General features: G+C 45.3%; 1 protein-coding gene across 1 annotated transcript in view; it reads left to right on the top strand.

Moving 5' to 3' along the window:
• Positions 1–25,588, top strand: part of SUGT1 (SGT1 homolog, MIS12 kinetochore complex assembly cochaperone) — a 38,338-nt gene that overhangs the window by 8,969 nt on the left and 3,781 nt on the right. The window contains exons 6-11 of the mRNA XM_035101314.2: positions 1,630–1,683; positions 5,630–5,649; positions 6,681–6,727; positions 7,386–7,482; positions 9,358–9,465; positions 23,375–23,465. Of these exons, the coding sequence (XP_034957205.1) occupies positions 1,630–1,683; positions 5,630–5,649; positions 6,681–6,727; positions 7,386–7,482; positions 9,358–9,465; positions 23,375–23,465 (417 nt within the window). The remainder of the gene's footprint in view (positions 1–1,629; positions 1,684–5,629; positions 5,650–6,680; positions 6,728–7,385; positions 7,483–9,357; positions 9,466–23,374; positions 23,466–25,588) is intronic.

The raw sequence follows: 25,588 nt of genomic DNA on the forward strand, positions 1-25,588 counted from the left end.
ATTTTAACAAGGAGAAATGTAAGGTACTACACTTGGGCAAAAAAAATGAAAGGCACAAATACAGGATGGGAGACACCTGGCTTGAGAGCAGTACATGTGAAAAGGATCTAGGAGTCTTGGTAGACCGCAAACTTGACATGAGTCAGCAGTGTGATGCAGCAGCTAAAAAAGCCAATGCAATTCTGGGTTGCATCAATAGGAGTATAGCATCTAGATCTACCACTGTATTCTGCTCTGGTCAGACCTCACCTGGAGTACTGTGTCCAGTTCTGGGCACCACAGTTGAAGAAGGATACTGACAAGCTGGAACGTGTCCAGAAGAGGGCAACCAAAATGGTCAAAGGCTTGGAAACAAATCCTTATGAGGAACGGCTTAGGGAGCTGGGTATGTTTAGCCTGGAGAAGAGAAGGTTAAGGGGTGATATGATAGCCATGCTCAAATATATGAAAGGATGTCATATGGAGGAGGGAGAAAGATTGTTTTCTGCTGCTCCAGAGAAGCGGACACGGAGCAGTGGATTCAAACTTCAAGAAAGAAGATTCCACCTAAACATTAGGAAGAACTTCCTGACAGTAAGAGCTGTTCGGCAGTGGAATTTGCTACCAAGGAGTGTGGTAGAGTCTCTTTCTCTGGAGGTCTTTAAGCAGAGGCTTGACAGGCATATGTCAAGAATGCTTTGATGGTGTTTCCTGCTTGGGAGGGGGTTGGACTGGATGGCCCTTGTGGTCTCTTCCAACTCTATGATTCTATGAGTCTATGATTACAGTGAATCACACTGTAGTTAGGCATCCCAATAACAAACCTAGGTGATCCTTGGTTCATGCTATTCTCTCCCCCCACCCCTGTAACTGTGAAGAGGAGCTCAGAAGCTTAATCTTAATTGACGTTAATTAAAACAAGCCACCTTTATAAACTATGTTTTAAAGTTGGCTTGTTTTCACTAACACTAATTAAAATGAACCAAACATAGTTTGCTAGAGTGTAGATGGCATCCAGTTTGCATACCCTCCATGATCATAGAATCGTAGAGTAATCCAAACTTGAATGCAATATCTTACAGTTAACTGCTGATAGGTTGATATTGTCACGGGTAGGTTACTTGCGTGTGACTGGGAGCCACACTTTTTGCCACTTAAGGGGCAACACAGGAAGCCAGTGTAAAGCAGGTATGGCATATGTTAAACCAGCATAAGGTGCATCAGATCCAGACTCTGTTCAAGAAATTACAGCCTAAGCATGGCAGAAAAAAAAAAGCCTTTTGAGTTACATCACCCTTTTTGCCAGCTGAACTTATGGCAGTTTGCCAGGCCGCTTGACTGAGCTCAGTGGACATAGGATCCAGCTCAAGCCTGCCCCATTCCTAGAACACCCTTTTTTCAGGACTTAAGATCCACTGAGCCCAGCTGCCCTGGGAACCTTCCCAGCACAGCTGGATTTCTGCTAGATGCTAGCTCTGCTCCTCCTGGCAGATATTGCTATACGTTTGCTCCCTTTGTCTTCTTCAGTAAAAGCTAGAAAGGCTGGGAATCTCAGATTCTAGCAAGAGCCTGTCACCACAGCATAAAAGCATATCAAATTTTATAGTAGATGTCATACTGCAGTAGACTAATGTGTGTTTCATCTGCTAGGTGCTGACACAGCTTTTACTATTTGGATTCAAAGATGTGAGGAAGCCTTCATTGGTAAGCAATGCTTTACTTATATGCATTCTTATGGGATGGGAAACCTCAGATGTGCCATCCCAATGGAACCTTTTTCGTGTTTTCATCTATACCCTGCTATATACTCTTCACTGAATTTCTAATGCTTTTGACCCTGCCTGCCCCAAAATCTGTGTGACATATCCCAAGTAGGATCAGGATTTATCACTGCACAACTTTCCCTGTGAAGAGGATTTATTGGGGAACAACCATCAGCAAACCCAGTTGTAGAACCTGCCCAGTGGGTTACGAGATCTACCTAGTGCAACACTTGTTTTTCCAAAGAACTTACAAATACATAAATATATTCATATTTATGATTAGGGTGGCAACATGCAAGTGGTTTGTATACCAAAAGGTGTGACTTTCAGAAAATGTGTGGGAGAGAGACATTGCAATTATAGACTGAATTTATTTTGAACCTTGTGCCATAGAATGGTCTCAAGGTAGCTTACAATAATATAGCACAACAAAATGCAATACAATGAAATCAAAAAGCAAAGAGAGCAGATCAGCTTCTAAACATGTATAAACCAGTGATGTTAGTCCATTAAAATATCTTGCACACAACTAAAAGTCTGAAAGAACAGTGGGCACTTTGCCTGATGCCTAAAGAATAACAGAGTTGCTGCTGGTCAGAGAAGTCTAAAAATATTATTTTGTAAAAAATTACAAACTGGAAGTGGTGCTCCAAGGTTCAAGAATTACAGTTGCCAGAATTTCTTCTATAAACGTATGGTATTTTATTAAATGGCTTTTGGGCTACTTCTTAAATGTACAGATTTCTGTCATAGACACTGCAATTACAGAATATTTGCTTTGATTTTATTATTCTTCCCTTGTATTTTGAATGGCGAATAAAGAAACCTATACCTAAATGCAGTAATTAGGGGGTGTTCTGTTTTAAGAAGCTAGGGATGGAGCACACATAGATCTTGTATGCATTTCAAAGCTTAGTTTAAATCTGATGGGAAATATGAAAGATATATAACAGGGGTGGCCAACTCCGAAGAGACCGCAATCTACTCACAGAGTTAAAAACTGGCAGTGACCCCCCTTTTGGGGGGTCCAGGTGAAAGTTGTAAACTTTTTTGAGGGAGGAGGAAAGCCCCGTTTTTAGGGGTTCAGGTCAAAGTTGTTGAGATTTTTTTAGGAAGGGGGAAGGCCCATTTTTTAGGGGTTCCGGTCAGAGTTGTTGAGCTTTTCTGAGGCGGGAGGAAAGCCCTGTTTTTTGGTGTGTGTGTGTGTGTGTGTGTGTGTGTGTGTGTGTGTGTGTGTGTGTGAAGGGCTAAAATGTTGAGCATTTTTAGGGGAGCCAAAGTTGTTGAGCTTCTTTGGGGGGAGCCAGTGATCTACCACAGACGTCCAGTAATCTTCCGGTAGATCACGATCTACCTGTTGGGCCTGCCTGATATAGAACTTTGAATTGACTGCTTCTGCACATCCCAATGAGAATATGGAGATCCTATTTTCCTCTTTGAGAAATAAAACCCTTCTCAAACTCCTGGGGGTAGAAAGTGAAGCAAGGTAGCCAAGTAAGAGTCAAAATAGCAGTCATTTTCTACTTACTTGACAGACAAAACCTGCTCTTCAAAAAATTGTATGATTCCTACAAGGAACTTCAGTTCAAAATACAGCCATTCTACAGACAAAAATGCAGCCACACACACACACGTTTAAAGAGTGCTAGAAGTGCCTAATGTTGTTCTCTTTTATTTGGCCAATTATTTTAAACCATGTAGTAGACACAGAAGTGAAATAGTGATTCAGAATGGAATTTGCGAGTTAACTGCAACCATTTGAACTTCTGTAACACATTTCATAGGTTCAAAAACCTCACATCAGCTCATTAATCTTTACTGTAGCCCTTTATGGTAGGCCAATACGATAAAAGGAATGACAGAGCTGGAGGAAGACATAAAGACTAACAATAAAGGTAAAGGACCCCTGGACGGTTAAGTCCTGTCAAAGGCAACAATGGGGTGCGGCGCTCATCTCACTTTCAGGCTGAGGGAGCCAGCGTTTGTCCACAGACAGCTTTCCGGGTCATGTGGCCAGCACGAGTAAACCGCTTCTGGCGCAACGGAACACCATGACGGAAGCCAGAGCGCACAGTATCGGTTTTTACCTTCCTGCCACACCTATTTATCTGCTTGCACTGGTATGCTTTCAAACTGCTAGGTTAGCAGGAGCTGGGATGGAGCAAAGGGAGCTCACCCCGTTGCGGGGATTCGAATCGCTGACCTTCCAATCAGCAAGCCCTAAAGGCTTTAGCAAGCCCTAAAGGCCACAGCGCCATCCACTTCCCTGCATGCTTTCTGCTTTTCTACAGTTTGGGGTGCAACACATAGAGATTTTACTGACTGAGCCAAGCAAAGGATAAATCGATGTTATATCGTACTACAGTGCCAGTGTTTAGATGAGTACGGTAGTTTTTTATTCTGATTTCTTATTTGCATTTTGAATAAATTTATAAATAATAGTGGGAATGTGTGGTATGAGTAGTTCACTCCACGTTTATCTGTTTTCTTTCGATTGATTGATTGATTGAATGATTGGACTTACATGCCGCCTTTCCACAATGAGCTGTGCCCAAAGTGTCTTACAGCAAACATTCAAAACATGAAAATACAGAACACTGGAAATAGAAATATACAAAGTATAGTACTTGTCAGTAAAATCAAAATAACAAAAATCAACAATTTAGCAATCATAGAAAGCAATTTAGGCTTAAGTACATGGGTGGCGCTGTGGTTTAAACCACAGAGCCTAGGGCTTGCCGATCAGAAGGTCGGCGGTTCAAATCCCTGTGACGGGGTGAGCTCCCGTTGCTTGGTCCAGCTCCTGCAAACCTAGCAGTTCGAAAGCACGTCAAAGTGCAAGTAGATAAATAGGTACCGCTCTGGCGGGAAGGTAAACGGCGTTTCTGTGTGCTGCTCTGGTTTGCCAGAAGCGGCTTTGTCATGCTGGCCACATGACCTGGAAGCTGTACGCCGGCCCCCTCGGCCAATAAAGCGAGATGAGCGCCACAACCCCAGAGTCGGTCATGACGATCTAATGATCTAATTTACCTTTTACATAAATACAAAACAAAAATGAAAGTTTACCAACAATAAAGTTTATTGGTCTTTTTCTTCTTTTGAAAAAGAAATGAAGTTACAAATTAGATTCCACACAAAAAAATGTCTAATAAGAGAAAGTAATAATATGGTTGATTCTAAATCATAAAAGATCTCAACTTTTCAAATAACAAGACCAAAGGAGAAGAGGAATTTATTCTCCATACAAAATTTGTTATTTTTATCAATTGCCAGTGTTTTAATAAGCCATTTTTTAACATGGTGCTGAAGTTCGTTTCCAGCATCTAGTTATACAGTATAAGGTTTTTGAAGGAACCAACAGATTGGAAAGGATTTGTTTATATAGGCTGTTTAACAAAACAGTCTAATGTTCTAAAGTTCTTGCAGATTTTATATATGCCCCCACCCCAGTACAGAGATCCAAAAACCTCAGCCAATTGATGTCAGGTAAGTGGCAGGTGGCATAGTTTGCTTGAAACAGCCTCCCATGCCAATTTCAGAGTCTGGTGGGTCTAGGTAGGCCTACAGCTTGGAAGCCCACCACAACTGCCTTAGATCTCTATGTGGATGTTGCTGCTGCTACCGTACTTGAATGGTACATTACTGTTGCCAGAAACTTTTCACACTTGGTATGGAAGCTTATTCATGTTTCCTTGGAAGTAATTCCCACTCACTCCCTAGTTAAGGTTTGCAATCTAAATGTTTCTTGTGTTAAACTGGCTCAATCTGTAAAATAAACTGGAGCAAAAACTACTAAATAGCTTTGATATCAGCATGCTTTCTTTGTCGCTAATTGATAAACATTTTAAGAAACATGTTTTCAAATAAATGATTTTTTCCCCTTGCAGCTGGATTGCAGAATGAAGTGGTAAGGTTCTCCCTAATTCGTATACTTGGTTTCTAGAGCATAACACTTCTCCAAGTTGTATGACAACCTTTGTAAGGATGTTGATGAGGCATTTTATAATGTGACCCAAACACTTTCCAACAGGATTCCTACTTCTCGGCGTCCACTAGTCTTCCCACCCTCTGAACCAAGCGCTAATAGATCAGAAAATCTAGATAATTTTTAAATGTAATTTATCAGAATTTTAAAAGTGAAGAACAAGAAACACACAGAAGAATATACAATGCTTACAGAGGTTCACACATGTCTAGGACCAGGCCTTTCTTGCTTCTCTCCAGTTAACTTTTGAGTTAGTTCCTCTCTGCTAGGTCTTTCTCTTCTTCTCTTAGCTTGTATCTCTTGTGACCATGGCCTTGGATGGTTTCTATCTCCATTCAGTTCTTTCCAGCTGTCTCCCTTGATCTTTGTCTGCTCCTTGATCATAACCTCTCACACTGTTTCTTGCCTCGCCTTTCTTGACCACATAAGCTAACACAGCACACCATGTTCCACCCCGAGATTCCTCATTTAAACATTTCCCTATGCTGTCCTTGCCAACACCTTGTGTTCAATAGCTTTCTGTTTAAAAATCTTGCACATTCTGGCTGCTGTGTTTTTCTTCTGCTTATATTTATAGTTCTGAAGTGCTTTTAACTACAATATGGTTTTAATCTCATGGTTCTGTGTCCTTATAATTTTGAGTCCTCTTGAGTAATCAGAAAATGATTTATTATTTGTAAAAGTATATGTAGGTGCGTGTTTTTCTAGTCATACACCCACCCACTGGTTTTGTGGGTACAGGAGTTGGGGAAATATGACATATATGTATAAAATGTGCCTAAACTTTCTTTTTGCATGTGTTTTCATGTGGTTCTCGTATTGAAGTCCATTTTATGCACAAGAGACCACAGATAGCTGCTAAAAAGCACTCTTTTGTAATGTGAAAATATTATGATGCTTGGCTTTAAAACTGCTAGATTATTCTAATTTATCAATATCTTTTCATTGTAAAGGATGACAATCGGATTTTGCAACATCAGTCAAAAGCACCTAAGATCAAGTAAGATGGAGTTCTTTTTTAACATTCTCTATAACAGCACTTAGTGTTTATAGAATAATTTTCCTAAGAAAGGCCTCAAAAGACAGCCAAAACCAGTGGGACTTTCCTCAACCAAACCACTCCAGGTGTCCTGTGGAAAGGGTTCCATGAGAGGGAGCGAGGCAGGAGCAGGCTCCAGCTGAACTCTTCTACCCTGCCCCCCAGAATGATCTACCATCAGTTACCCTATGAGTAGCATCCTGATGTGTTTTTTAATTTGTCACATTGTGTGTTGTGTTCTTAAAATACATAATTGAATGTTGCTTGTAAGCCGTCTGGTCAATTCTCCACTCTTGAAAATGAGCATGCAATTCCACTCCAAAAGGCTTGAACCATTGTTTTAGATCCATGCTCAATTCCTGGATGATCCATTTTCTCCCAAGGATCATCATTGGCAATCATGTTTAACATAGTTCACATGGGCCCTTGTTCAGAGGGAGGGAGTTGGGAAAGTCTTGGGAAGCAATCAGGATACAACAGTGGAATATTCCATAGCTGCCAAGTTATCCCTTTTTTAAAGGGATTTTCCCTTATGCTGAATAGGCTTCCTCGCGAGAAAAGGGAAAACTTAACAGGTATGATATTCACATAAACTAAAATGCTGCTTTTTTTTTTAAAGGCATGACTGGTACCAAACAGAATCTCACGTAATTGTAACTATTATGATCAAAAACGCAAAGAAGGATGATGTAAACATACAGTTTTCAGAAAAAGAGGTAAGATATGCGTAAAATTCAAACTGAAATCAGGCACCCTTAGGTTATAAATGTAGTTCTTTTCAAAGACATTTCTTTGAGTTCAGTGTAACTTCCAAGAGAGTGTGTGCTTATTGCAGCCCAAGATAAAATCAGCAGCTTTATGCTTGGATGGGAAAAAGTGATGCTTTGGGAAATGTTGGTGCAGGTATTATCTGATATTTACCGTATTTTTCGCTCCATAAGACACACTTTTTCCCTCCTGAAAAGGAAGGGGGAAAGTCAGTGCGTCTTATGGTGCGAAGGCTCCCTGTAAAGCAAGTGGAGCACAAGCATTTACAGGGAGCTGGGAAGGAGGGGCAGGCAGGAGCCGGCTGCCTGTCAAGCATCTCCTCCGCTGCCATGGCCAGCACACTCCGCTTTTGCGAGCAGGAGGGGAGAGGAATGAGCAGCCCCGGGCTGCTCTTCCTCCTCCGAAGCCTTGCAAAAGCAGAGCGCGCTGGCAGCTGCGGGGGGAAGAGGAACGAGCAGCTCTTCCTCCTCCGTAGCCGCTTTTGCGAGCGGCGGGTGGCGGGGGGGGGGGAGGAAAGAGCAGCCCCAGCTCCGAAGCCGCTGCCAGCGCACTCCGCTCCTGCCAGATGGCTCTTATGCGAGAGGCAGCAGCCGCTCAGCAGGCTGAGGAGCTGCCGTTGGAGGAGGCACTGCACTCTGCCTCCCCCAACAGCGCCTAGCAAGCCTGCCCATGCCGGGGGTGGCAGAGTGTAGCTGCCGTTGGGGGAGGCAGAGTGCAGCGCCTCTCCCAACAGTGGTTCCTCGGCCTGCCTGCGGCAAGAAAGGAGCTTTAGGGAAGCTTTTAATGTTTAATAAATTACTGTGTTTTAATACTTCTGTTGGAAGCCGCCCAGAGTGGCTGGGGAAACCCAGCCAGATGGGCGGGGTATAAATAATAAATTATTATTCTTCTCACCGCTCGTCCCTCCCGCTCACACGAGCAGCCAGAGTAGCCACTGTTGGGAGAGGTGCAGCGCCTCCCCCAACAGTGGCTCCTCTGCCTGCCCCAGCGAGAGGAGGAGGCGGCACTCGTCCCTCTGCCACCTCTGCCGCTTACAGGCTGTGCGCGGCTCCCGCCTGCTCTGCTTGCTTTTCAGCGAGCCAGGAGGAGGGATGGATGGGAGCCCCGCCCGCCCCTCCTCCTGGCTCGCTGAAAAGTGAGAGCCGCACAGAGCATTTGGGAGCGGTGGGTAGGCTGTTCGCCGTTGCCCCACACTCAGGAAAACACACACACACACCCGTTTTCCTGCTCTAAAAACTAGGTGCGTCTTATGGTCGGGTGTGTCTTATCTCATGGAGCGAAGAATATGGTATATTCTCCGTATTGTTCTGTTGTGCTGTTCACTAAATCCTAACTTTAATTATTGGGACTCCAGGTTTGCTTAATTATATTGCAAGTATTCTTGTTTTATCATTTACATATTTTAGACAATAGAATCAAAAATTATATTCACACATCTTGCTGGGTATGGAAATGTGTGAAGTATAATGCAAGAGAAGAAGCTGTGTGTCTTTTGTCCATTGAATTATTTATGGCTTTTGGTAACTTTCTACAGTTAATGCAATTCTTTACCTAAAGAATGCATATCAAAATGACATAACAGGCTTTCTGAATACCTACTTGATGACTAAGAACATTAATCTTCTGTTTATGTTCTAGCACACTTTAAATTATTTGTTGAATAATTCAATATAAATTGCTGTTTTAAATTCCTCTCTTATACTCAACACAGATTAGGTGTTCCCAATGAACGGTCTTTGCCTTCAGTTTCCTGGGAAATGATGTAAACACTAGGAGGCCTTTTCCTTGTGTTTACTACTGATTATGTTTCGTATTTTTCACAGCTAGATGTATTCGTGAGGCTTTCATCAGAGGAAGACTACAACTTAAAGCTTCATTTTCTTCATTCCATAGTTCCAGAACAAAGTACATTCAAAGTTCTTTCAACCAAGGTAATCTTTTAAAGAACAAATTATTTTGTTAGATACTTGTCGCCAGGGTGGATTTGATTTAAAGCAAATCAATTTAAATGACTATTTAAATCACTAATCAGTAATACTTGATTTAAATGATATTTTTAACAGAAAGACTCATTCTTGCTGGTACAGTCATACCTCGGTTTAAGTACGCCTCGGTTTGAGTACTTTCAGTTTAGGTACTCCGCGGACCTGTCTGGAACAGATTAATCCACTTTCCATTACTTTCAATGGGAAAGTTCGCTTCAGGTTAAGTACAGACTTCCGGAACCAATTGTGTACTTAAACCGAGGTACCACTGTATAATCTTAATATTTACAACCAGATGAAAGTTTCAATTTTGGGGGGGAATAATAACTTTTCAGAGTAGTTTTTACAGTTATATAAAAAAATGCTGATTCATTTATACTATTAGAAATAAGTAGACCGATAATTATGAAATTATTGTGAGGTTTAATAAGTAAACTGTTTATATTTGGACAACTTTTCTGCTGTACTTGATTGGAAGGAGAAAAATAAATAAATAATCATTTCCTTAATAACAATTTAAACAATTTATTTAACCAAAACAACAACGTTATAGCATATGTGTGAGGGACAGGGGATATCGCGAAGTCCCTCCCCTCCTGAGTTCAAGCCCGTCCCCGAGCAAAGGGGAAAGCAGGGAGAGTTCCGATTCCAGTGGGGAAGCAGGAAGTCGTGTCCGAGGCTCAGGCAAGGTAGAGGAGCCAGGGTCCCAGGTGGGACAGGAAGGGGCAAGCAAGGGGGGAAGACCCATCCCTCCAACTCCAGAATTACGCAGGAAGAGGAGGGGCAAGAGGATGGGTCTGCCAAAGCTTTTGTGTTGGAGAAAGACGCGCCAAAAGCCATTAGGAGGTTCTGAAACCGACTGACAACATCGCTCCGTGTAAATAGCAATGACTTGAGCACTGTAAATACGCAGCACCAATAAAAGAATAAAATGCAGAGCTGCGTAGCGTCGTTACTCTGAAGTAGTCCACTCCGGCCACTGTGACAGCAACCTCCTAATCATTTTTGGGCTACTTCGGAGTTGCCGGGATGAGCGTGTCCGAGGCGGAGAAGTGGCGGCAGATCGCTGAGCAAGCCCAGCTAGAACTGCAACAGCTGTCGCTGCAGGCGCAGGGAGAATTGAAGGCAGCTAAAGAGGAGACTAAGAAGGTCCAGGACGACCGGCTACAACTTGCGGAACAGGTGAGAGAGCTCCAGGAAAAAGAGCAGCATTTAAGGGCGGTGGCGGTAGACCTCCAAAACAAGCTGGATGCAGAGAAAAACAAGGCGGGAGGGGCTCCCCAAGTCCAAGTGCTGCCAGGAAGGAGAGCAGGGACCCTTGTAAGCAAGTTCAATGGAGACCCGAAGGAGTTTCAGGGCTTTGAGACTGAGATCGTGTATGCTCTTGAGCTGCACCAGAATGAGTTCCCCGATGATGAGCACAGAGTAGCGTTTATTGTGGAACATCTCACCGGAGCAGCCAGGGAGTGGCTAAGACCATTAATCGCAACCAAGAATCCTTGCATGAAAAATGTCCAACAATTTCTAGAAGGTTTGAGGACGATGTATTCGTCCGATAGTCATTTGGACCAGACTAAGGAGGAACTGCATAATTTACGCCAAGGAAATATGACAGTTCGCGCATATTGGGCGAAATTCACCATGCTGGTGCACAGACTGGGGTGGGTTTTGGATTCGCCTCCCATGCACGCTGCGTTTTACTTGGGTTTGAGCGAGGAGGTGAAGGATGAACTCTCGAGAGGTCCAAAGCCCAGTACTATGGATCAGCTGAGCAAAGCAGCTCTGGCGGTGGGGGTGAGGCAGGAATCCCGGTGGAACGACAAGCAAGCGACGCGCGCAAAGCGGGCTTGGTTCCCACGGTCGCAGGAGAAGCCACTCCCTCAACAACCCTTTCAGGCCACGCCTGGAGCCAGCCAGGACCAGGAGCCCATGCAGATTGATAGCGCGCGCGCGCGGGCTTTTCAAACCCCAGCGGCGCCAAGACGCAAGGAGGGAAGGGGTGGGAATTGCTTTCTCTGCAACTCACCCCAGCATCTCGTCAGAGACTGCCCACATCGCAGGGAGTGGCAAGGAAAGGCGGGAACGGTGGTGCCCTCCCCCACTGACGCAGCACCACAGCAGGGAAACGGGAAAGCCTGGCTGCAGGAGACAAGGGGCAGCAGCCAGGCACAGTCAGCAGACAACAGCCCCAGCCCGCCCACCCGCACAGAGAGGTGCAGAGCCAGCCCACCCCTCCCAGAGCAGGAGTGGTTCTAGAAGTGACGCTAACGCTCCCAAATGGCTATCCCCTGACGGTCCTCGCCTTAATTGACAGTGGGGCGTCCGCCAACTTCTTCTCGAGAAGCTTTGCAGAAGAGCACCAAATCCAGCTTTTGCAGTTGGATTTTCCTCTGCACGTAGCAACCATTGACGGCAGGGAGCTGCTGGGAGGGGCCATCACACATCAAACCCCCCCCATGAGAATGACGGTGGGAAGGCACTCAGAGACACTGGCGTTCAACGTCACCACCATCTCAGACCCCCCCATCGTCTTGGGCATGAGCTGGCTGGCGCGCCACGACCCCTCCATCAGTTGGCACCAGAGGTGCATCACGTTTGGGTCAGACTTTTGTCTGGAACATTGCATGCAGCACCAACCAGGGGAGGGGCCTCCGATAGCCACGGTGGCCACCATGCATATCAAAGGGGGTGAGGCAATACCCAAGCAGTACTGGGACCTGCAGGAGGTCTTCAGCGAAGCGGAGTCCGACCACCTACCCCCGCACAGGCCTTTTGACTGCCAGATCAACCTGGTGCCGGGGGCGACGATACCCCCAGCCAAGCTGTACGCCATGTCAGACCAGGAGCTGGAGGATCTGCGCGCTTTCATCGACAAGAACCTCAAGCGGGGGTTCATAAGGGAAAGCAAGGCAGCAGGGGGCAGCCCGGTCTTCTGGGTGGACAAGAAAGACACGCAACAGCGCCGTCTTGTGGTGGACTTTAGACGGCTGAATTCGGTGACAGAGCCCGTGGCTTTCCCCATGCCCAGAGTGGATGATCTCCTGACAGCGGCACGCAGGGGCAAGATTTTCACCAAGCTGGACCTAAGGGGGGCGTACAACTTGATCAGGATCCGGGAAGGAGATGAATGGAAAACCACGATGTTCACGCCTCTGGGCTCTTTTGAATATCTGGTGATGCCCTTCGGTTTGCAAGGGGGCTCAGCATGCTTCCAGGCCTTCATGCACCACGTCCTGGGGTCCCTCCTCTTCAGGAAATGCTTGGTCTTCCTAGATGACATCCTTATCTACTCGAATGACCCAGTGCAGCATGTGAAAGATGTCAGAGAGGTGTTGCAACGCCTGAAGGAGCACCACCTGTATGTGAAGCTGGAGAAGTGCAAGTTTCACACCAAAGAGGTGGACTTCCTGGGCTACAAGCTGTCAGACAAGGGGCTGGCGATGGACAAGGACAAGGTGCAGGCCATCCTGGACTGGCACAGCCCCAGGACGCGCAAAGATGCCCAACGCCTACTAGGCTTCGCTAACTTCTACAGGAAGTTCATCAAGAACTTCTCTCGCGTTACGGCTCCCATCACGGACTGCCTGAGAGGCAAGCAGAAGTTCAAGTGGACACCAGAGGCGCAAGCAGCGTTCGAAAGCCTCAAGAGAGTGTTCGCCTCAGACCAAAACCTGTTCCATGTGGTGCAGGACGCGCCCCTACGCATTGAGACAGATGCTTCTGAAAAAGCTGTGGGCGCAATTTTGTTGCAACTGGACGCCAACAGGGAGTGGAGACCCTGTGCCTTCTTCTCCAGGAAGCTGACACAGCCTGAACGCAACTACACAGTGTTTGATAGGGAACTTCTTGCGATCTACGCTGCGTTCCAGCACTGGCGACACTTCCTGGTGGGCGCGAAGCACCCCATCCAGGTGTGCACAGACCACAAGAACCTGGAGTTCTGGAGGACTGCCAGGGTGCTCAACCAGCGGCAGATACGGTGGGCAGAGTTCTTCTCGAACTTCAACTTCTCCATCCACTACATCCCGGGGGAGCAGAATGTCAGGGCGGATGCCCTCTCCCGCAAGCCAGAGTACATGGAGGAGGAGGCGCCACCAGCCCCAAGGCACATTTTCCCCCCGTCGGCATGGTCCTGCGGAGCAGCTGTGGTGAGCGAGGCAGAACTCACAGCACTGACGGCAGCGGATGAATTTGCCAACCGCATCTTCAGAGAACTGAGAGGGGGGAGGGAGCAGGCAAAAGACTTTGCAGAACGCAGAGGGCTGCTTTTCTACAAGGGTGCGCTGTACCTACCCACCACCCAGCTTCGACGTACGGTCCTCAAGCAGATGCACGACAACCCTACAGCGGGGCATTTTGGAAGGGACAAAACCGCTCACCTAGTCATGAGACACTTCTGGTGGCCAGGGGTGCGGGAAGATGTTCGAGACTATGTAAGGGGCTGTACCACCTGCCAGCGGGCGAAGGTGGTCAGAGCAGCGCCACCAGGGTTGCTGGAGCCCTTAGCCACACCACACAGGCCGTGGGAAGTGGTGTCCATGGACTTCATCACAGATCTGCCTTCGTCCAGGGGTAAGACTGCAGTGTTGGTGGTGGTGGACCTTATGTCCAAAATGTGTCACTTTATACCGTGTGCCAGGGCAGTCTCGGCAGAAGAGACAGCCAAACTGTTTGTTGATCACATTTTCAGACTGCATGGATTACCTTTAAGGGTTATTTCGGATCGTGGCCGCCAATTTGTTTCCAGGTTCTGGCGGCGGCTCATGAACCTCCTGCAGGTGGAGGTCAGCTTGTCGACGGCTAGACACCCGCAGACCAACGGACAAGCGGAGAGGGTCAACGCCATTCTGCAGCAGTACCTGAGATGCTACGTCAGCCAGCGGCAAACGGACTGGGTGGATCGCTTGCCACTAGCAGAATTTGCCTACAACAATGCAGTGCACGTTTCCACAGGGGTGTCGCCCTTTAAGGCCAATTACGGGCGCGACCTCAGATCTTTCCCAGAGAGGGAGAGGGAGGAGGAGGAGGAGGAGGGCCCACAGGCTGAGGATTGGGCAGAGGAACTGGAGACGGTGCACCAGCAGCTCAGAGAACACTTGGAGAGGGCCAAGGAAGCGTACAAAAAGGGGGCAGATCGCCACAGGCGACAAGGGGAGGTCATCAGGGTGGGGGACAAGGTGTGGTTGTCCTCGGAGGGCCTTCCCACCAGAGGGAGGTGCAAAAAGCTGGCACCCAAAAGGCTGGGCCCCTTCACGGTCACGCAACAGGTAAACCCGGTGGCATACAGGCTGGCACTGCCAGAGGACATGAGGGTGCATCCAGTGTTTCATAGATCGCTGCTGTCGCCGTACAGGGAAAGCAGCAGGCTCCGAGACAGCGAACAAACCCCCGAGGGAGGGGGGGAGAGGGAAGGCAGGGAGCAACTCAATGAGGCCACGGCCATCCTGGATTCAAGGTGGGGGGTGGGGGGACTGGAGTACCTCATGGCATGGGAGGATGCTCCACCGTCCCAGAATGAATGGGTCCCAGCCACTCAGATACAGGAGGAATTCTTGGTGGAAGAATTTCACGCCCTCTTTCCCCACAGACCCAAGCCCTGGCACATGGAAAGGGAGGGGGAGGAGGAGGAGGCACGGGAGAGCAGCTCACCATGGCGCTGGGAAGCGGAGTTTGAGGAACCAGAGGATGAGGTATGGGTGTCACCGAGATCCACCCAGTCAGAGGAAGGAGCAGATTGGCAGAACGTTTTTACCCCCACCAGCTCTGACGCCACGGACTTTTTGGGATTCCCGTCCGCCCAGGCGGAAGGGGGGGGCTCGCAGGACTGGGGGGAGGTATTCACACCAACGGGCTCGGAGAGCACTGAGTTCTTAGGCTTCCAGTCGTCACCGACACATGGGGGGGGCCTGGGGAGGGGTGAAGGAGAGCTTGGGAGGGGGGTGGATGTGAGGGACAGGGGATATCGCGAAGTCCCTCCCCTCCTGAGTTCAAGCCCGTCCCCGAGCAAAGGGGAAAGCAGGGAGAGTTCCGATTCCAGTGGGGAAGCAGGAAGTCGTGTCCGAGGCTCAGGCAAGGTAGAGGAGCCAGGGTCCCAGGTGGGACAGGAAGGGGCAAGCAAGGGGGGAAGACCCATCCCTCCAACTCCAGAATTACGCAGGAAGAGGAGGGGCAAGAGGATGGGTCTGCCAAAGCTTTTGTGTTGGAGAAAGACGCGCCAAAAGCCATTAGGAGGTTCTGAAACCGACTGACAACATCGCTCCGTGTAAATAGCAATGACTTGAGCACTGTAAATACGCAGCACCAATAAAAGAATAAAATGCAGAGCTGCGTAGCGTCGTTACTCTGAAGTAGTCCACTCCGGCCACTGTGACAATATGTATCCATATTTGTTAACTGGTGTGGTTAGAGACTTTCTTGTTTGGACAATGTCAGGCCAGCCCTGGGAAGAAGGGCCTGGAACTAGTGTGAACTCTTATGAGTTGACTGGCAAGCACCTCAAGGTCTCGCCAAGGACTTACAGATCCCAGTTCCTGTTTCCTCCACCACAAACCCTTTGGATTTGCTTCTACATTCAGGTGCCTCTTCTGTACAGCTAAGTGTCAGTGCAGTTGTTGGAACCCAGTGGGCTTGGGAAGAGGTGGCCAGCCCTGAAGTGCCTTTGGCATTTGCCTCAAGTCTGAGTTGCACAGACATGCAACTGACTTGCACAATTATTACACAAAGATCCAAATACTCCTGGTGGAGTACTGTAGTCATCTCACAAGGTTGCACTTTCATTTTTACTGCTTCCCACTTAGCTACTTGTGCAGATCTATTCCACTCAAAACAATCTATTCACTGAACCTCTTATAACTTAGCATTTAAGAGGTAAGGGGTTGATTCTGTGTGTATGAATTTGCAAAGGAACAATGGATTAAGGTTTCTTCCTCAACGCTGTATGTTTATTTTATAACATTTTCCTGTGAAGACACAAATTCACACTTTTGAGAACTGCAAAAACAAGCATCTGTGATAATATCTTGTTAGAAAATCCACCCCAAATAATATTACAGAAACCTCTGGAAGAGCATGACTTTGTGGATGGATTAATGGAATTCATTTACCAAAAAAATTAAACATTGCATATAAAGCCTCATGCTACCTAATTAAAAACAAACCCTTTTACCTTGCAGTTCTCTTCACAACAGGGCATGTACAGAACTCATTTAGAAAAATGTATCATATGCCACAGCCACATGTGCCAGTGCCACTGTCTCCTTGCTAGAAATAAAATATTTTCTTCACATTTATGGACAGGGAAAGAGCTTAGAATCAGAGAGTTGGAAGAGGTCACAAGGGCCATCCAGTCCAACCCCCTGCCAAGCAGGAAACGCCATCAAAGCATTCCTGACAGATGGCTGTCAAGCCTCCACTTAAAGACCTCCAAAGAAGGAGACTCCACCACACTCCTTGGGAGCAAATTCCACCGTCGAACAGCTCTTACTGTCAGGAAGTTATTCCTCATGTTTAGGTGGAATCCTCTTTCTTGTAGTTTGAATCCATTGCTCCGTGTCCGCTTCTCTGGAGCAGCAGAAAACAACCTTTCTCCCTCCTCTGTATGACATCCTTTAATATATTTGAACATGGCTATCATATCACCCCTTAACCTTCTCTTAACTTACCCAGCTCCCTAAGCCGTTCCTCATAAGGCATTGTTTCCAGGCCTTTGACCATTTTGGTTGCCCTCCTCTGGACACGTTCCAGCTTGTCAGTGTCCTTGTTGAACTGTGGTGCCCAGAACTGGACACAGTACTCCAGGTGAGGTCTGACCAGAGCAGAATACAGTGGTACTATTACTTCCCTTGATCTAGATGCTATACTCCTATTGATGCAGCCCAGAATTGCATTGGCTTTTTGAGCTGCTGCATCACACTGAAGTAGTGAAGTAGTTTGTGTCATGCTTCTGCAAATGACTTAGGCTGCAGCCCTAAGTATGCTTACCTAGCAGTACCTCCACTGAACACAGCATAGCTTACTTTTGAGTAAATATGCATAGGATGGTGCTGCTTTAATAGAAATCAATTTGTTTTCAGCTAAAACTTGGAGATTCAGAATGGTGGGTCAATTTCTGTGCTAAATATGCGGTTATTGTAGAATACACTCTCCCCTGCTGATATCTGAGCTAATCAACTGATTAGTTCAGATATCAGCAGGGGAGAGTGTATTCTTTTTTTAGGGCAGAAGGGTGAGATTCAAAGTCTCCAACACAATGAGTTACTGAATCCTTTTTTATGACAGATTTCTCTAAGATTAGTTGACTGCTTAATAACAAGAAAAAGAAACGATGTTTCATTATTCAGATCTTGCAGGTATAAATTGGTGGCTGCCTTGTGGATCCCAGATAAAGTCATGAACGCAACCTAGAATTGGAAGAAGGCACAGAGGTTAAGCCATTGGTACTATTTTTCAAAGAATGGTTTATTTCACTTATTCAAGAGCTCTCAATCATACAACCTATTCACACATGTTCTGCAGGGAAATAGATAGTTGCTCTGTCTAATTAGAAGGCCAACCTAGTAGCTCAAAGGGCGCTGGCCAAAACTTCATGCAGGGGACCTCAGCCCAAAGTTCTTGCGTTTTTCTTATTAAGCACAATCTTTCTTGCAAATATTCATTGAATTACATAGCCTTAAACTAGCATGTTCACTGCATTCAGATTATAAAGCCTTTTCTTGTCTTTGGTCTAATAAGAGTGCCTCTAAGCAAATGGGCACAACAGTCCTAAAATGTGACATTTATTTTAAAATCTGTTATTTTAAGTCCTGTCTATTTAAGATAGCCCTGAATAACCATTTTTCTTTGGTAATCTTACATAGACCTTACATTCATATAAAAAACACCATTCGTGCTATTTTGAATTATTAAGTTACAAATAGTGATATTATAAATAAACATGATTACATTCACAAACTTTTCAGACATATTTTGTGAAATAATATCTGACTTAAAATGATGCATGCCAATACTAGCTTGAGTTCTAGGGCTGTGTAATAAGGCAAAAGTGAGAAGTAAGTCTGACAGCTCCTAGCTCCTAGCAGGAACAATCCTATTCAGGGTTCCAGCCCATCAGCTTGACAGGAAACTCAGCTGTGCAGTTGATCCATCAGAGTTGAATTTGCTGCCCATCGTATTTCTGTGCCACTGAAACAATTGTGCTGCCGCTGACAGAGCTGGATTAAGGAACTCTTGCAAACTGCAAATGGGGAATGCAACTCCACCCAGAACTGCTTGAACACCAGCTCTCTGACACTAGGAATGATGTGACTTGTGCAACCTGGGTCTTGTTGGAGTTGAGCTTCAGTTTTCTGGTCTTCATGGTACTCCATTACTCCCCCCACCCCCGGCCCCCACAAGGCAGAGAGCTTTAAACTCTTTTTGAGCCGGATCTGCTTGGGTTACCTGGTGCAAAAGGAGCTTTTAAGTGCTCTGTTTGCTTGATGGGAGTGATGGGGATGCTGTCACCCGCTAAATGTGGGGTGGCTCCAAGGGTTTCAGTAAACACAGTTTTCATTTATGTGTGAGATGTCGGATTACCATGCGCTCATGTGCATGTGGGAGGGGGAAGAGAAGAATAGGATTCATTTACAATGCAGTAGGGGCTCTACTGTGCTTTGATAAAGGGTTTGGCAAGGCACCCCCAAACTTCGGCCCTCCAGATGTTTTGGACTACAATTCCCATCTTCTCTGACCACTTGTCCTGTTAGCTAGGGATCATGGGAGTTGTAGGCCAAAACATCTGGAGGGCCGAAGTTTGGGGATGCCTCGGTTTGGCAAACACCCTAGTCTGCTTACTGTGATTGTTGTTTAGGGTAGAAATGTGAAGACTTGGCATAGCACAGGTCATGGAAAAAATACACGAGACGTACTTTAAATGCATGGTGCATTACTAATGAATGCAGCTAATTCAATTTGCACCAAGATGTCTCACAAATAGCATAGCTAAATTTGCCAAATGCAGCTGTGTTAGATCTTGCTTGTCAATTCCCTGAGTTTGGTTTTGAAGTTCTGGAAATCTTGCTGACAGATCTTTAAAACTCACAGTTATTGGTTTCTTCTGGAACCTCATTAGTAGTTATGTGGAATTGTCACTTTCACTAGAGGGTGCTAAAATATTGCTTCAGGCTCATTGGGTTCAGTTTTTACTAGTGGCCTGGGAAGCAATGAATAAATACATTGGCTTAGCTTAATACTTCATTTTAAACCATTAGCTTTCCACCATTATTATTGTACATAGTTTATACTCTAATGCATATTTCAAGAGTATTCTAATCTAGGAATAGGAATTCAATACCTCTTTTACTGCTAAAGGGGACGCAGTGGATTTAACCACAGAGACTAGGGCTTGCTGATCAGAAGATTAGAAGGTCGGCGGTTCGAATCCCTGGGACGGGGTGAGCTCCCGTTGCTCGGTCCCTGCAGTTCGAAGCACATCAAAATGCAAGTAGATAAATAGGAACCGCTACAGTGGGAAGGTATACGGCATTTCCGTGTGCTGCTCTGGTTTGCCAGAAGCAGCTTTGTCATGCTGGCCACATGACCGGGAAGCTGTACGCCGGCTCCCTCGGCCAATAACGTGAGATGAGCGCCGCAACCTCAGAGTCGGTCACAACTGGACCTAATGGTCAGAGGTCCCTTTGCCTTTACCTTTTTTACTCCACATTTAAAAAGGAATGAATGCAGCCTTAAATAAGCACTTGCAGTTTAGAAAGGTTCAGACTGCTATTTCAGGAGTTTTGGTTTAGGACTGAAAGAGCAGTCCTAACCATGTCTACTCAGAAGTAAATCCTTTTGAATTCAGTGGGGCTTACTCCCAGGTAAGTGGGATTAGGATTGCAGCCTAAACAGTTGCGTAACCTTTTTTGGATTTCTCAGCAGCTTTTAATATTGTTGACCATGGTATCTGGATAGGTTGTCTTGAGTGGGATGTTGGGAGGCCCTGCTTTGTGGTGGTTTTGCTCCTTAGACTGTCAGCTCCAGAAGTTGGTGCTGGGGAATTATTCCTTTGGCAGGCAGCAGTTAATGCCTTTTGGTTCTGCAAGGGTGGGGGTGCTTTCCCTACAATTGATGGATTATTCTCTCTCTCTCTCTCTCTCTCTCTCTCTCTCTCTCTCTCTCTCTCTCTCTCTCTCTCTCTCTGTGTGTGTGTGTGTGTGTGTGTAGTGTCATAAAGATATAAAAATTACTCTCTTTGGTCTGCTTAATTTAGTATTTTAAACAATGTAAGGTAAGTTAGCACTATTTAGTTGACATACCTTAAAATATTGAAAAGTATGAAATAGGGATAATTTTCAAGTAACATTTTAAATCTGTTTAATAGTAAGTGCAACTTATGAGGTGAAATTGGGGGGTTGGGGGTGTCCCCTGGACTGTAAGGTGTTGCTGATCCGCCTTTTGGCTTGCAGTAGATCTGTCCTTACAATTGTGTTTTCCCGTTGTAGCCATCGACAGCCCTGCTGTTCTTACCACTCCAGCAGTTTCAACAAAAGGGATTATGTGTGGATTCACTGAATCCAAAGTTTGATCAGAGTTACTATAAATATTTAAATAAATAAATCAAATATCACACTGCAGCCAAGTTAGGTTTCCTTAATCATAGTTTGTTGGAATTGAGCTGGTAGCAGCGCACTATAGTAGGGAGTTGCAGACACAGCCTCAATTTTTCTCTTGGACAACCTCCACCCCCACCCCACCCCCATTGGGACTAAAACTGGGGAAAACACTAGCCTTAGGTGTGTACTTGATAGTTTGGAATCCCCTAGTTTAGGGTTAGGGTCAAACAGAAACTAAAATAAATGTGTAACAAGAGGAGAACTAGATAAAATCTATTTGTATAGTAATATACATGTTTTTGTATTGTGATTTTGTGTTGTGTGACACTCTGAGGTCTGCGGATATAGGGTGGTATACAATTATTATATACAATTATTATTATTATATACAATTGTTGTTGTTGTTGTTAATGTACATCCATATACATATTTTCCCCTAAGAAATAGCATTTTTGTAAAAGTAGAAGCCTATTTTAAATTATTTCTGTTTAGTTCAATGTTTAAAGTAGGAGTTTTGATTCATGACAGGATATTCGAACAGCTTGCTATAAGTTGACTCTAGGTGAGCATTTACAAAGGTGCCGTTGTTCTTAGGGCTACAGGGATCCCTGGGTTATCCTGGGTTTGAATAGAACTGAGATTACTCTGCCAAAATGAGTAAGTTTATGCTGGACTTCAAGTTAAAATTCATCTTGTTTGCTTTGGCCCAGTTCTCTATTCTGTTAAGGTCATTTTGAATTTTAACAGGGAGAAATGTAGAGTACTACACTTGGGCAAAAAAATATGAAAGGCACAAATACAGGATGGGTAACACCTGGCTTGAGAGCAGTACATGTGAAAAGGATCTAGGAGTCTTGGTAGACCACAGACTTGACATGAGTCAGCAGTGTGATGCAGCAGCTAAAACCAATGCAATTCTGGGCTGCATCAATAGGAGTATAGCGTCTAGATCAAGGGAAGTAATAGTACCACTGTATTCTGCTCTGGTCAGACCTCACCTGGAGTACAGTGTCCAGTTCTGGGCACCACAGTTCAAGAAGGATACAGACAAGCTGGAACGTGTCCAGAAGAGGGCAACCAAATAGGTCAAAGGCCTGGAAACGATGCCTTATGAGGAACGGCTTAGGGAGCTGGGTATGTTTAGCCTGGAGAAGAGAAGGTTAAGGGGTGATATGATAGCCATGTTCAAATATATAAAAGGATGTCATATAGAAGAGGGAGAAAGGTTGTTTGCTGCTGCTCCAGAGAAGCAGACACGGAGCAATGGATTCAAACTACAAGAAAGAGGATTCCACCTAAACTTTAGGAAGAACTTCCTGACAGTAAGAGCTGTTTGACAGTGGAATTTGCTGCCAAGGAGTGTGGTGGAGTCTCCTTCTTTGGAGGTCTTTAAGCAGAGGCTTGACAGGCATATGTCAAGATTGCTTTGATGGTGTTTCCTGCTTGGCAGGGGGTTGGACTGGATGGCCCTTGTGGTCTCTTCCAACTCTCTGATTCTAAACTCTTTCCCTGTCCATAAATGTGAGGAAAGTAATTTATTTCTAGCAAGGAGACAGTGGCACTGGAACATGTGGCTGTGGCATATGATACATTTTACTAAATGAGTTTTGTACATGCCCTGTTGTGAAGAGAACTGCAAGGTAAAAAACTACAGCCCCACCAAGTCCAAATGTCACCAGTTGCCACCATGGTTAACAGACTGAGGAAGTGATTCAGCCATAAGTATAAAAGTGATGCTCAAGCCCACTTCCTAGGATTTGTTTTTCCAAACCTTATTTTCACACATCATCTTAATTACTGTGGTTCTTGCCAGGCAACAGCTGCTTTTTTGTTGCTCATTGTTCTGCAAAGCTATAGTACAGAACTCGGTACAGGCCGAGTTCAAAGAGCACAGCTTCAAGTGAACAAACACATACCAGGATTTGTGGCTTGTTTTGCACAAGCAGACCACAATCTGTAGTCTAGGTTTGTTTTTCGGCTTACTAGATAATTGTTTAGAGCAAAGCAAACCACAGTTCCTGGTTCAGCTGTAACACGCAGCCAGGGCTTGTGGTTGCTTTCTCCTGGATCCTAGGGTAGGTGGATCAGCACATCTACAATAAACCATTTACTATGATAAGCAAATTGAGCTAGTATGTAAATTAGCTTAATTGTACATTTAACTGGTATGGCAGTTAACATTTTTCTTTAAAACAATTCCACCAGAGGAAAACTACAGGCCTCAATTTAGTGCATTAAAATTTGGGTTTTTGTTGTGTGTTCTGTAGATTGAAATAAAAATGAAGAAACCAGAAGCTGTACGATGGGAGAAATTGGAAGGCCATGGAGGCTCTCCTAAACAAAAACAATTTGCACCTGGTTAGTATGTTCATGTTCAGTTCTACAAATTGTACTTTTGCTCTTATCTACACATTTTATTGCAGTCTTTTGTTTGTGACAATCACTGGATTATAGGTCTGTTCTTGGGTGCCATTATTAAACAACAAATTTTTCCCTATTTATTATTTTATTTTAGTTATCAGATTTTTAGAGTTCCTTTCACCATTGGTCCCAAAGTGATTTCCAGCCACACAGAGTAAAACTAGATAAATTTAAGATCCAAACAATGTAACTTTAAATGGACAGGACAGGCAAAACGGGTCCTCCTTGGAGAACTGGCTGGTCTTTGTTCAATATTTTATTAATTTTCAATTACAAAAATCCAATAAACGCCATAATTTATCAATACCCATTCAAATACAAATCAATTACATAGCCAATTATAAAATTTGTAAGGTCTACTGATTCCCTTTAATTCTGCCTCCAGACTATTGCTCAAACCATATACAATCCACTCTTGATAAAATCCCTTATACCACAGTTACAATAGTTGATGTCAGTTCCTATTAACACATACAGTAATTTGTAAATTCGCAAGTGAAGTTCTCCTTTCTTCTTCCTGTGTGAGGTTTTAATTTTCATCAATTGTTCCTTTATTTATCAAATATTATGTTCATATTAGTTATTCCTGATCTCCTGTGCCTTACGGCTCTGTTGACTCAGAGTTATTCTGGAGAGAGATCTCTTTTTTGTTCTCAACTCTTCTGATTGCAGCTGTAAAATTCCATACTTTTGATTTCAAGCAGGGGGTTGCCTAACGTCCTGCCAGAGCCCTCACAAGCCCGGCAAGTCTTCAAAGTCCAGTCCCTCCTCCCCTCAATAAGGGGGCAGGTAAAAAATTAACTCCGCAGAGGCTCCAAGCCCCTTTTATAATTGGTCCAAACTTTAATATTTTCCTTACACAGTCCCGTTTGTCATTATATTCCAGGGGTCAGCAAACTTTTTCAGCAGGGGGCCGGTCCACTGTCCCCCAGACCTTGTGGGGGGCCGGACTATATTTTTTGGGGGGAAATGAACGAATTCCTATGCCTCACAAATAACCCAGAGATGCATTTTAAATAAAAGGACACATTCTACTCATGTAAAAACATGCTGATTCCCGGACCTTCCGCGGGCCGGATTTAGAAGGCGATTGGGCCGCATCCGGCCCCCGGGCCTTAGTTTGGAATTATATTCCATATCTATACTCTCATCTCCTTTCCTCTTCACTTGCTGTAAAGAACTAAATAGATAAATAAATAAATAGCAGTCTCGGGGGGGGGGCGCATCCTGAAGGCCGCATCCTGAAGTGCTGTGCATGCCCGTGACGCCTGTTCTGGTAACCTGAAAAGACGTAACCCGCAGCGGACATATCATGAGGTATGACTGTACTGTCTTTTAGCTCGAAAGAAGTCATCTTTCCAATTTAAATCTGTACGACCTTGTCACTATTTCAGTTCGGCAGTCCTTAATCTTTGTCCCTTTATTGCCAGCACGCGTCTGTGCATTAATTCTAATTAATCTCTTAATGAAGAGAAGAACCGCTGCTCTTAATGGCGGCATTGGAGGGTTACTGAGAGGCAAAGTACTTTTGCACTCATTGTCTCCCCACATCCATGTCGGAATTACGCTCTATCATCTTCGTTTATTGCTTTGCCAACGATCTCCTGTTGTTGTGGGAGTGTGCCATTAAGGAAACTGGAAGCCGAGAACTGGCTGGTTTTGACTAGGATGATAAAAGGCCAGTAACAAACAGCATTGCCACCCACGTCCCAAGTCAGGGCACAGTCACTGAGACAGTCCTGTCCAGCATTGCAAGCAGTACTTGCTAGTGGCACTGTGACCAACCACCCTCTCCACAAGTGGATCTCAAGGCTTGTGCTGGCTGAAACAGGAAGACACACCACCAAGTGTCCAGGTCAGAAGTCTCTATATGCCAGCATCAACACATTTAATTGGAGCCAGAACAGATCTGGTGCCCCGTGGCTTCCCATTGGAGCACCTGCCCAAATTCTAGCAGTAACAGTCTGTACACTAGCTGCAGTTTCCTGACCATCTTCAAGGGTAGCCCCATGTAGGTATCTTGAATTGATTCCTGGCTTGTAAGCTGCTTCTCTGCTGGT

The sequence above is a fragment of the Zootoca vivipara genome, chromosome 8 (genome assembly GCF_963506605.1).
Source record: "Zootoca vivipara chromosome 8, rZooViv1.1, whole genome shotgun sequence".
In the NCBI taxonomy this organism is placed as follows: domain Eukaryota; kingdom Metazoa; phylum Chordata; class Lepidosauria; order Squamata; family Lacertidae; genus Zootoca; species Zootoca vivipara.